The sequence below is a fragment of the Bidens hawaiensis genome, unplaced genomic scaffold (assembly GCF_021521415.1).
Source record: "Bidens hawaiensis isolate Kalapana, Puna unplaced genomic scaffold, B.hawaiensis_p1.1 tig00014233_1, whole genome shotgun sequence".
Taxonomy (NCBI): Eukaryota; Viridiplantae; Streptophyta; class Magnoliopsida; order Asterales; family Asteraceae; genus Bidens; species Bidens hawaiensis.
Window position 1 is genome coordinate 239,004 of NW_027492227.1, and position 13,205 is coordinate 252,208.

Genomic DNA, 13,205 nt, shown 5'->3' on the forward strand with positions numbered 1-13,205 from the left:
CTCTCCTCTCATTTATCTAATCTTTTTTGTTTCTCTGCATCTGTCCATTCTTGATAGAGGGGTGATCGGCGGTGGAGGGTTTCGGCCGTACCAGGAGTTGTTGTCGGCATGTCAATCACAGGAAGACGGTGGCAACTGAGAATAGAGTACAAGCACGAATCGGAAGGAATAGTCATGATATCTCCTCCGGTAAGTGCACACTTTAATTTCATTCCTGTTTGGTTCGTAATTTGATAAGGTAATTTCAGGTTGGTTACTCAGAAAACAAATAAGCGATTTCACTTATTTGGGCTGCTCTTCACAGACCGATTAAACCTCAGAACCAAAAAGGTAATATCTCTTTATGTGCATATTTTGTGTGGAAGGTTTGTAAATTTCAAATATTATGTGTTGTATGATTGCTGTTTGGTGTTAACGTTCACTTCAGGTGACGATTCATATGTCGAAAATTTTGTTTTGAATCAAACGCCATGGTTTGAACAACCAACATTTATAAACAAAAAAAAAAAAAAAAAAAGCCTTCTACAAAATCAGAAATTTTGTCTGTTAAATTTGCCAAATCAATAGTCTAGAATGAATAGATGGATAACGGGTATGGTAGAATTAAGCCAACATTGAGTGGTTTGTAATATTAATTAATAATATATATCTATACCAAAGAACCTCACAATCATTTCTAATTTTATGTTTTGATCTTGATTGCAGGTCTAGGGCTTTATTAGGCTTTCAGTTCTGAATATGATAAGTGGAACAATCGGTGTCCAAAGGGTTAAAATGGAAATAAAATTGAGGTATATCACTTGCCATCTTATTAATTCTTTAATATTGGTCTATATGATTGAACCAAAAGGAATGCAGCATCAAAATTATTCAATCTGTTACACATTCATTACAAACACAAGATATATAATATGATTATGAGACACACATTGATGCCAACATCTAACCTTAGCACTCACAACAGAAATGGGGTTGTTTGATGTTAGGTTCACTATGTTTTACGCCTTAAGTATGTAATTTTTTAATGCAAAGTTATCTTTTTTATAGGTTTAGCTGAGAGGTTTATAAAGAATTACTACAAAGTTGTCATGGATTTGCCTTCAGTTTTTCTTTATGGGTTGATAGAAGTACTGACAGAAAAGGAATTTGTATAGGCAGACTAGCAACGTTAGCATAAATCCGAGAAAGGTTAGTCCATATGTATACTTCAGTTTTCAAGTAGATGAATTGAATTGGGTAGGATTTGTCATTTTATGTCCATGAGTAGGCCTATAAACGAACCGAACCATACACAGATGGTACTTCTATCAACCAAACAAACATTCACTTTTCAACGTTGGCATGTTCATGTTAATATTTAACTTTAACCAAACACGAACATGTAATCGGACCTTTTTTTGGTCACGTTCATTCATTAAGAAAAAGAAACATGAATAAACAAACATAAATGAGCATGAATAAGCGAACATAAATGAGCGTGGACTAACGAACGTGAATAAACGAACATACAAAACGTCGGTCCATGTTCGTTCATTTAATTAAATGAAAAATAATGTGATTGTGTTCGTTTATTAGATAATTATCATAAATAAACTTCCTATCAAACTATTCATTGCGTTCGGTTCGTGTACAGGCCTATCGATGTCATTTGATATCAAACTGAATGTAAAAGACAAAATTACCACACCCTCAAACAAACATAATATTTTATTTATTGATAATAAGTGAAGATCGCCGGTCTCCAGAGAGGTAATAAAGTTCAGCGACAGCCCGGAGTTCATGCAAGGCTCAGTTGAAAAACTGAAGGTAAATCCATGACAAGAACATTTTTTTATATCATTTACTTATTATGTGATCTATTGTGTGCTACGTTTTCAGAAAAAAAAAATAGAGAAAGGTAAAGAAATTGAAGACGATGAATTAGACCCGCTCTAAAAGACATGTATACACCACAAGATACAATAAAGGAGTCCAATATTCATCGAAACAAAGAGGTTGAGTGTGTCAGAATATTAATGAAAGTCATAACAAAGATGGTATTCACTTCATTCGTTTTCATTGACGATGACCCACCTAAGGTTTTAGTTTCACCAAAATTATCATCAAATGATTTAAGGTAAAACATGTTATTGTTAATTTTGTTATGTTCATGTAGATTAGTTTGTGGTTAGTGACAATGTTATTTAATCTTCACAGCATGGAAGGAAACCAACCCTACAACAGGTGTGATTCTTTCTTATGGGTTCTTATGGGTTGATGACAATGACAAGCCACATCCTTTGTTTAACCAAGTAAAAGAAATAACTGTGCAAGCCTTCGACTCATGGTTAGCATATATTAGGAAACTGTTGTGTTATTTAATGTTGGAAGCAATCAATACAACAGAGACGTTCACCTTCAAATGGATCATTTTGCAAGTATTTTTAGGTTCATCCGTTCATAATATATTTTCCATTGTTTTTGCTTTGTTTGGACTATCTGGTGCTTTATGTTGCTCGCATTAGCATTTTTAGATGTTTAAGGGTTTGTTTTGCTTTGTTATCAAACCTAAACAACATCCAAATCGACCGCCACTGCCCCCGTCAAAATACTAGTTTTAAATTAAAACTTCAGATTTGAAATATATGAAATTGTCTGTGAATGACGAACTTGGGTCAAAAACTGTCCTGATGTTGGAACACGTGTCAATTTATTATTGGTTTGCAAATCCTATCAGAATATTTGGACATATTTTCCAAAGTGATGCCCTCGTCCAATTTCCTCGTGACATTTCTAAAATAAGGGAAATTCAAGGGTCCATTTGATTTCTCTCTTAAAAAAGTGCTCGTTTGAAAATTTTCAAAAAAAATAATTTGTTGGTCAACTATGTTAAGATAGGTGTAGCTAGCACGTTTACTGATAACTGGTGACTGGATGCACCTCGTAATCACCTCATTTGTCCAAGCTGGAATTCCTTTTTATTCATTAATCAATAAATCACGTGCCAATTAAAAAAGAACTGAAATACATTTTTTAAATTTTAACGGCAAGAATAGAAATACATATTATTTTTATTATTATATTATTATTACTAAAATGCTTGTATAGTGAATCATGGGAATAGTGATTCACAAGAAGTTAATGCATTAGAGCATCCATAAATCGTAATGGTGAATGAAGAAAAATAAATTAAATACGTCAAATCAGCTCTAACATCAAATTTTCACTCATTTACTTTTAAACATTAAAATTCTTTTTTTCGTTCAACACTATATCCACTTTTAAACTACTCTATATTTCTAATAATCACCTATTTTTTTATTTTCTTTCTATAAATTAAAATACTTTTATTTATGTATCTTATTTTTTATTTCATTTTATGTAAAAATAAAATAAGTTCTAGTAAATAAATTTACATATATATAGAAGTCATATAAATAAAAACTGAAAATTACACAAACAGAAAATAAAACAACCGCACACAAATATAAACTAAAAAATTACATAAACTAATTTTAAAAAATCTATCTACTCAAACCGACTATTGTTTAATATATGTGCACCACTAAATCACTTCGAAGTACATGATGAGCTTCATTGTTACATATATTCCTGAATCTTACCGTTTGAAAGTAAAAGCAAATATTTTTTTTAATTTAAAAGAAAAATAATTAAAGTTGTGGTTGGAATCGGTTTTAGAATTTAAATTGAAAATGATTACATTAGGCTCACTTAGGCTGAGGGTAATGGGGGGTGAACGGGGGGCGCGACCGCGGATGTGACTCGCGAACACCGCTACACCCCTCAGGTGAGCCGGGGCGCGGTTGGCCCCTGTGGCTGGGACCGCGGGACTAATTTAGCCGTTGGAGGTTTTGTTTTAAATAAATAGCCGTTGGCTATTTTAATGTTTTTTTTTTCAAACCCATTATAAATAACTACCCCATTTTATAACAATTACACACCATTCTCACTACATTTCTCTATAATAATTTAAAAATCTCTCTAGGTTTCTCAAATTTAAAACCATGTCGGGCTCGGGTTACGGTAATATCATCACACAACCGGAGCCGGCTAAACCCGCAAAACAATCTCAAAAAGGTAAGGAGAAGAAAACCGGAGAGGCGGGATTGGTGAAGCTCGAGATAAAATTTAACAAATTGTCAAGTACCCTCCTCTCGACATACAAAAAATCGGTTAAAGAGTTTGGCATTTCTAACTAAAGACTTTAGCCACCTACCGCTATCCGACCAAACGATAATGGAGGAAGAAAAGGATCTTATTCGGAAGAAATTGGCGGGAAAAAAATAAAAACACTATTTTTATGTATTTTAAATTTATGTTTTTATTTTCCTTTTATTTATGTTTTAACGAAGATTTTAATTTATAATTGTGTGCATAAATAAAAAATAAATAAATAACTGGATCAAGCCCCGGATCACCTAGACCACTACACCCTCTGGGGCTTGGTTGAGGGGCTTGATCCAGTGCCATGTTATACCCTACGTGTCGGGTTTTGATTGGATCACTTGAGGCTCAACCAAGCCCTATTACCCTTAGCCTTATCATGTTTAGTTACATTCAGTTTTGTGAATATACGTAAGATTCACCTCCAATGTTTATTTATCCAGTTCAGAATTCTGAACAATACCATGCCATAACTAAACATTACATTGAAGATGCTCTTAAGGTGGTGGCAATGGTCTCACCACCCTCTCGTCTTAATTTAGTATTTAGATTGGTGAGGCGGTGCTCCCACTCTGCCCGTCTCAAAATCATTACTTCAATGATCTTGACGTTAAACGTGAAATACAAACAGCTCCGAGACACTTCGGGGTGTTTTCTTTCAGTACCACATTATGCGGGGTGATGTTCCCATCAATACTATTAGTTGCGGAAGACTTTAAAGCCCATGTTAAAATTTGATGTCACTACCACGTAAAATTTTAAAGCCCACTTAAAGCCCAATCCTTCAGATTTGGGCCCAACCATTAAACATATTTCATTTGTTGGGCGTTAATGTATTGAAGCCCCTCCATTTAGCATTGTGTGGTATTGGGGTTTTAAAGATATGTCATGTCATTTTGTCACTCTTTTTAGGTCACTCTTTTTAAGGCCTCACAACAAGAAGTCTGATATAACACTTTAAAAAAAAACTTAAATGTGTTTTGGTTTTTTTAGTATATGTTATTTTTAATATGCTCACATGCGTTTGATTTTTATTATTCATTAACATATTTTTCATTTTTCACTTCTAACTTTTAAAATACGATTTTTAATGAATTTCAAGATAACCATTGTAACTTGTCTTTATATATCTACACGAGGGAATTTTACTAGTTTATTTATCAATCTGTTTCGTATTATTAAAGTCATATTTTTAGACAATAAACCCAAAAAGTCTTCCACCTAGTTATTCTATAATTGGATGTAGACTGTTTAGAAGAATAAGTAGGAAACAATGGCGACTGAAGGGTATATGTGTGGCTGTATGAAGCATAAGGAGCACGCAACAATGGCGATTGAAGGGTAAGATGGAGGTTGATGCCGGAACGAAAACAATCAAATGTCTAAAAAAAATACTTTATGATTAACCAAATACTACAATCGAACCAAGGGTTTAAGAAATCAAGTTCTTATAACTTTAGATGCAATCAAAATATCAAATACTAATTCATTTCATACATATCCCGTGGATATTTAGAGTGCTCAAAACTAACAAACAAATTAAAGAAATAATCTCTAAAGGAAAAGATATACACCAGAGAAAGTAAAAGAAAAATACAAAAGATGTAGTTGGAAAAGATATAAACTAGAAGAAATAAAAAATATACACAGTCTTAAAAACCACATTCTCAAGCTTTGCCTCATTTTTTAAATCTCCAACGATCCATAATTTTGTGTTTATTTTTTCTCTTGAACAACTAAATGTTACACTCTACAGTTGTTGAACTCTTGACGTCATATTCTACACCCTAAGCACCTATAATTTTGTGTTTTTAAATATATAAATCTTCACACACCCATTTTTAAATTTTCAAACACCACGTTTTAAAATCTTCATAAACTTCTTATTTTGGACATTACACTTTCTTATTAGTCTATTTTATTTTCAATCATATATAAATCTTCACACACCTCTAACACCCTTAAACGAGACTAAATAGTACAAGTTTTAAACAAAACAAACTAAATTATTCTCTTGGGGCGTGAATACTTCATGTAAGTTGTAAAGTATCCCTGAATGATTCCCTAGTGGGAAATGGTAATAAAGAGATCGGGCCGGATTTTGATTATTAACAATTCTGATGGGCTCAATGGACTTATTAGATGTTAATAATAGGCCTAATTCTTTGGTTATCTTAGAAGCTTCGCAAAATCGCAAGTTTAATTCTACACACATTAGACATTTAGAACTAATTCTATTGGACCCATTCCCTTTTTTAAAATGCCATTTTTTTTCTTTCTATGACCCAAACCCAAAAGCTTTAGTGTTAAAAAAACTTGTCTACCAATAGACCACCTAGAGGTGCACTCAGAAACCCGTTAATCGGTTTCTAACCGGTTACTAACTGATCCTACCCCAGGTTAGTAACCAGTTAGTATTTTATGATTTCAAAACTGGTTATTAACCGATTAACCGGTCCGATCAAAACCGGTTACTACCCTATCCGGTTATTTCTCGCAAAAATAAAAAACCGGTTATCAAATTAACCGGTTAACCGATTTGTGCACCTCTAAGACCACCAACCCAAGACCTTTACTAATATTAATAGGCCTTTGAGTGGTACAAGTGCTCAATGCACAAATGAAGTTAATTTCCTTGTCTTCTTAGATTAACCCTCCTCAAATCAAACATAATATGGTCTAAGGATCAAAAGGGGACACAACATTTTTTTAAGAAATTTGCGTCTACGAGAAAGATTAGTGATGAGTGTAGTACTACATTTATTTCCCTAGTCCCCTAAGTTCATGATCCTATATCCAATCTCCCTTTTAAGGGTATTTATCGAAAAGATAGTGTACAAGAATGCAAGTGCACGATATATCACGAATATGTTTTAAGGTAAAAATATGGTTTTGATGAATAACGTACTTTCATGTGGCTTATACTACACTAAGACTAATGCAAACGAATCAAGAATGATTATAAAACAAAATTTATGTACCAAGGGAATTAGTTGTCTGACATGGCCGACTTATTATCCCGAGTCAATGATAATGTCAAATTAATAAAAAAATGTGTACCATCTATAATCTATAGACAATGATGGCTGTCAGTGGAAAAAAAGAGGGAGACACTGTGCTTTGTATTTTGTTTTGTTTGTTTTTTTTGTGTGTGAATAAGTTACGTTTAATTAAGATTTAGGATTTTATTAAAGAGGTTTGGGGAAAGTGTTAAAAATATAATTAATGTTATACATAAGTTAAAAGGACCATATTACCCTAAATTACCATTTAAAAATAGACCGGGTTAGTGACATAAATATAAATGATAAGAAACATAAAACCTCAAATATCCATATACAAAAATAAAAGTAATAAAAGGTTTTTGTATACATAAGTTACAAAACTTTAGGGACGGAAATGACACTTTTACATAGGGTTTTTCACAAGTTGAACCATGATGGTATCAAGCTCGAGCTTAAATTTAAACGAGGCAGCTCAGCTAGGTCTATGCTCGATTTTGAAGTTAAACGAGCCGATTCATAACTCGAGCCGAGCTTAGGTTAAATTTGACTCGGTTACAAAACTGAACCAACTCAAACTCAAATTTTTTCAGGTAGTTTTATTCGAGCGAGACTCAAACTTTATGAAGTACGTATCAATTTGAAAAGAATATATATATGTACTAAACCGGATCCGGTTCTGTTCACCCTGAATCCACATGAACAAAAAAGCAGTATCGGTAACCTAGATTGGCTGAAACCCCCAAATCTCAACCAGCAGCATTTCACCGTCAAATTATCACGATGAGTACGGCAGCTCGGAGAACCGGTGGACTATTTGAAGGACTATACAAAGTCCTTATGCGCCGTAACTCCGTCTACGTCACTTTCGTTATCGCCGGTGCTTTCCTCGGTGAACGGGTGGGTAATTAGGGTTTTATTTCATTTATTATTATTATTATTATTATTATTATTATTATTATCACCTGCTCTAGTTTATAATACACTTTCATTTGATTAGTTAAGATTATTAAGTTTATAGAATTAATTGATTATCCTCGTAGATCTAATTATATCATGTATTACTAATTATCATGTATGTTCAGTCTAATTTTTACATAAGTTTATGGTATTTCATCAACGAAATAAACACTCATGAACAATAATCGCTCCTAGGCTCCGATAATCTATGCTGAAAAATATCGGATATCGGTCAAGGTCGCGGAGTATTATCGGTAGTTTTAATATCATGCACAATTTGTATGTATAGCGATATAAAACTAACAATTCAGTATAGTCTCCTACATAACCTTTTGCAACTTATAAAACACAATTAAGACTTAAAAAGACTAACTAACATTAAACACTAAAAATTAACAATTAAGACTTAAAAAGCCAATATCGGGAAAATCGGTGATATATCGGCTGACTAGTCACCGATTAATCGTTGTTTGGTCAAAATTGAAAATTTAGATATAACAATAAGGTGTATGTATATTTGGAAAGTTACATAGAAATTCCAATTTGATTAATCCTGATTAATCGCTAGATCCTAGCCCACCACCCTGCTAGCGCCTAGCGAGTTCTGCAACACGGGCTTAAGTTTAAACAGTTTAAATAAATATCTAAGACGCCCCTTCTAAGTATGTAGGTTAGACTTTGGTTATATATTATTTATGGTTTTAAAGTTTTATATATATGCGCCGATTGACTGAGATACTTGCTGATATATGTGTTTCAGGCAGTTGACTATGGAGTTCATAAACTCTGGGAGAATAACAATATCGGGGTAAGCCAGCTTATTCTTGAACTTAATCACGTGTTTTTTTATTCCCTTCTTGTAATGCAATTTATCAATGACCAATCTAGTAGTTATACTTTTTGGGTTTTCATATCCGAGTGGTTCTTAGCGTGTTGTTTTTTATGCAGAAACGGTACGAAGACATATCTGTTTTGGGACAGAGGCCTATTGAATGAATCTTGATAATCGTATGTGATACTTTTTTCACTTTGTTTGGGCATTTGAAAGGAAAATTTATATGAATATTGGTAATAAGTGTTGACTTTTTTGGGTCAAACTGGGTGTGGTAATCCCAGAACTAGATCCTTCAACTTTGCAGAGGGTTCAATTCTCATTATTATTCTACTTTATGAATTTTCTTTTGGAAACTTTTGTTTGATCGTGCATAATTGTTCCAAAATCAGTTATTGTTTTGCATATTTAAATTTACTTTATGTGTGTATGTATGTGAGTTTCTAGGGAAAATGGTTACAAATATGATTCCAGTTCTTTTAATTGCATATTGGTACAAGAATTCCTAAGTGTTGGACTTGTACTTTTATTTATACAGTTTTATTAAGTGAACTTACATGCATATAAAAATGGTTAAAATATTAGCATTTTTTTTCTGGCAAGCACAAATGATCTATTTTGAAAAAAAATGCAGGGTATAAACGATTTAAGCTGTCTATAAGCTACTTAAGAATTACCTGTTGAAATATTGATTCGTTTTAAGGTTTAATCAGCCCGAGCTTGAGAGCTCATGTGTATAATGGAGCTCATTTAACAAACGTGCTCGAGCTCAAGATTATAACAAATATGTATAAAAGAATTATTAATGTAAAACTTGATGGTAAAACTATCAATTATTAACTTAAAAATTGATAATAAAGTAGATGCCATAGTTAAGCTTAAGCTCGTAAAACTAACCACGAGAGTTGAGCTGAAACCTTAAGATTTGAGCTCAAAATAAGACAACTCGAGTTCTCTTAAGTTAAACGAGACATGTTTAAGCTTACAGGAGCTCGTACTTGACTCTGCTAGTGTAAACTTCTAAAATACGGCATGACTACAAGTAAATGTTAAAATTTAGGGGATTCAAATCATGTAATAATGCAATATATATGATTTTAATAACAAACATACATATTTTACGAAAATAACTTTTTTTTACAAAATCAGGATATCATTTATGAAGAGAAAATCATAAAATCTTGTTATCTTAAGAAAACTGTCATACTAATACACAATCCGTACAATCATAATAATTGGTTTGAAGAGTGGTTTGAGATTTTGGCGACTGCGGATAATGCGGATAATGTAACGAGTAAATATGTTGTTATCTTAAGAAAAGTGTTATACTACTTGGGGGTGTTTGGGATTCCTTACTTTATCTCCTTATAGCTTGTAACTTATAGGTTATAAGTTATAAATTGTTTGACAAAGTTAGGTTTTATGAGTGTATAATCCATAACTTATGACTTATATAAGTCATAAAGAGATAAAATAGACATCCCAAACACCTTAAAATGACCCTAATTATTAATTTTTCTTAGGATCTCCATCAAGATTGTATAAGACTACTCCCATTGGCAATCTCATAATGAGATTGGTGGACCTAAAATTAAAAAAAAATTAAAAAAGAAAATAAAGCAATCTAGATTGCCAATCTGGGTTGGTGGAGCAAACCCAGATTGCAATCCAAACTAACCCCTAATAACTTAATTATTCAATTAACTTTTAATATTCGAACTAAAAAAAATAATTAAATACACGGTATTTCTTAAAAAAATTATGAACATTCCGACATAAATTTTATTAAAAACGGACTTCGTTAAAAAAAACTTTTTTTAAGTTGGGATGAGTTGTGAATGTGTGTTAAAAATTGAGTAGGGTTGGATGTGTAGAATGAAGAAAGAGAAATTAATTTTATAATATGAGATTGAGATCGTGAGATTGTTGATGGGAATGGTCTAAAAAAATTGTACAAAGTCAATCATGTTTGCATTTGAAAGTAAACCTTAATCAATCATAAAAAAATAAAGTAAACATTTGTATAATTCCATCATAGTAATAAGTTTCTAAAAATAAAAATATATGTGATTCTTTTCCATTTTATCAAACTTATAACGTCACATTGAATAACCAACCGTTAAATCTCCATAGGCGGACCATTATACGTTGATCGGAGCCCATCACCGTCAACTCCGATACCCTCTGTTTTCCGATCACCGTCGCCGATGATTATTATTATTATTATTGACACCTCATCATCCATTCATCTCTTTCCGGTACCTCATTTCACCCAATTTTCCCCTAATTTTGAATTGCATATTCGCCTTTGTATCTAATAATAATATTAATATTATTTGCCCTAATTTTTTTTTATAGCTTTCGAATAATATCAACTTAATCCTACATTATTCAATCGTATATATAATTTCCGGATTCATTTAATCATCAATTTGAATTATTTTATAATCTAATTCATAATTATCACCTTAGGGTTTGTTATTATTATAGACACAATTAGGGTTCATAATTCATACATTCATACATTCAATTATGGACCGTCTTCCTGTTGAAGTAATCGGCAACATATTATCCCACCTTAGGGCTGCTAGAGACGTCGTAATCGCCTCAACTACCTGTAAGAAATGGCGCGAAGCCTGCGATAAACATTTGCATATGCTTTCCTTTAATTCCGATGATTGGCCCGTGTTTCGTGACCTCACAACGAGCCGGCTCGAGATATTAATCACGCAGACGATTTTCCAAACCAAAGGGTTACAAGGTTTGTCCATATTAATGGATGATGTTGATGAGTTTTCGGCTTCTGCGGTTATTGCGTGGTTAATGTACACGCGTGAGACGTTACGCTGCTTGTTTTATAACATGCGGACCGCGCCAAATGTTAATATTCTTGATATTTGCGCGCGGCAGAAGCTTGAGCTTTTGGTTTTGGCTCATAATTCGATCACGGGAGTTGACCCGAATTATCAAAGATTTGTTTTCTTGAAGTCGCTTTCTTTAAGTTATGTTAACATTTCGTCGTTGGATCTTAATTTGTTGCTTACCGCGTGTCCAAAGATTGAGTTTTTAGGGCTTATTAGTCCCGAGATTGCCATCAATGATGCTCAGGTAACGGTTGAGTTGACTAGTCAAACGTTGAAGAAAGTCTATATCGAAGCGATAAGTTTAGATAAGTTTACGTTAGAAGCGGATAATCTTGAGAAGCTGCATTTGAAAGATTGTGCGCTCGAGTTGTTTGAGTTAAGTGGGAACGGTAGTTTGAAGCATTTCAAGATGGATGATGTCAGCATCTTGCATCTTGACATTATTGACCCTATGGATGATCTTGAAATCATTGATGTAAGTAATTTCACCATCATTTGGTCAAAGTTTTATCAGATAATATCGAAATCTTCTAAACTGAGAAGGTTAAGGTTATGGAACGTGGTGTTTGATGACGAGGTTGACTTTGTTGACCTCGAATCGATTGCTTTGTGTTTTCCTGAATTGAACTATCTTGCATTGAGTTATGAGTTGAGAGATGAGTTGAAAGAGGGTGTTCTTAGTTATAGCTTGCAGGGTTCGTCTTCAATGGTGAATGTGACTGCTTTGGATGTTGGATGGACGGTTCTTGATGAACATTTTGCAGATTGGGTCGCGTGTTTGCTTGAAAGGTGTTTGAATCTTAAAAAGTTGGTTATTCATGGGGTTGTTTCCGAGTCTAAAACGCATGTTGAGTGTCATATGTTGGCTAGTTTTACTTCATCAATTGTTCAACTTCTGAGAAAGTACATTCATGTTGATGTTCAGTTTGTATATGAATAAAGGTTTTGAAGATTTATTTTATGGATATATATTAGTTCTCATGGCAATCTTTTTTATATGCTTTTGATTGATGTTTCTCTTGTAGTGTCATTATTTATTATATATAATATATATATGCTTTTGATATATGTTTGTTGCATGTCATTGAATATTTCATTTTGTTACCCTTTTATTTGGTTCAAGATGGATAAAATGTCAACCATTGGGGTTGGGGGTCAGTTTCTCATTTGCCTACCACAAAAATCAAAATAGAAGACAAAAGGCTTTTAAGTTTCAAATTATCCAAGTGGAGTAGTTTATATGATTTGAAGTTTTGTAATAAATGAATAATAAATATGTCTTTTTCAAAGTTGTTTCATTTAATGAATAATTTTAAATATATTAATTTAGTTACTTTATTCTCATAATGGCGTCGATATATTGTTAACAAAGATATTCAACAA

At 32.9% G+C, this 13,205-nt stretch overlaps 1 protein-coding gene, 1 long non-coding RNA gene and 1 pseudogene across 3 annotated transcripts; all 3 read left to right on the forward strand.

The window, feature by feature from the left end:
* Nucleotides 1-235: 235 nt before the first annotated feature.
* LOC143546131 (uncharacterized) lies at nucleotides 236-2,497 on the forward strand. Of its 2 annotated transcripts, XR_013137561.1 has the most exons (5): nucleotides 236-330; nucleotides 428-791; nucleotides 1,048-1,188; nucleotides 1,634-2,116; nucleotides 2,205-2,497. It is a non-coding gene; the product is annotated as an uncharacterized LOC143546131 (long non-coding RNA). The 2 variants fall into 2 exon arrangements; XR_013137560.1 differs by lacking the exon at nucleotides 236-330 and having other exon boundaries at nucleotides 419-791; nucleotides 1,731-2,116.
* A 5,360-nt stretch (nucleotides 2,498-7,857) lies between these two features.
* Nucleotides 7,858-9,404, forward strand: LOC143546132 (cytochrome b-c1 complex subunit 9, mitochondrial-like). Its single transcript, XM_077037861.1, has 3 exons — nucleotides 7,858-8,066; nucleotides 8,887-8,934; nucleotides 9,075-9,404. Exons 1-3 carry the CDS (start codon nucleotides 7,950-7,952, stop codon nucleotides 9,120-9,122), a joined length of 213 nt encoding a protein of 70 aa, XP_076893976.1. The 5' UTR covers nucleotides 7,858-7,949; the 3' UTR covers nucleotides 9,123-9,404.
* A 1,944-nt stretch (nucleotides 9,405-11,348) lies between these two features.
* On the forward strand, nucleotides 11,349-12,849 carry LOC143546133 (F-box/LRR-repeat protein At1g67190 pseudogene; annotated as a pseudogene).
* Nucleotides 12,850-13,205: the final 356 nt, after the last annotated feature.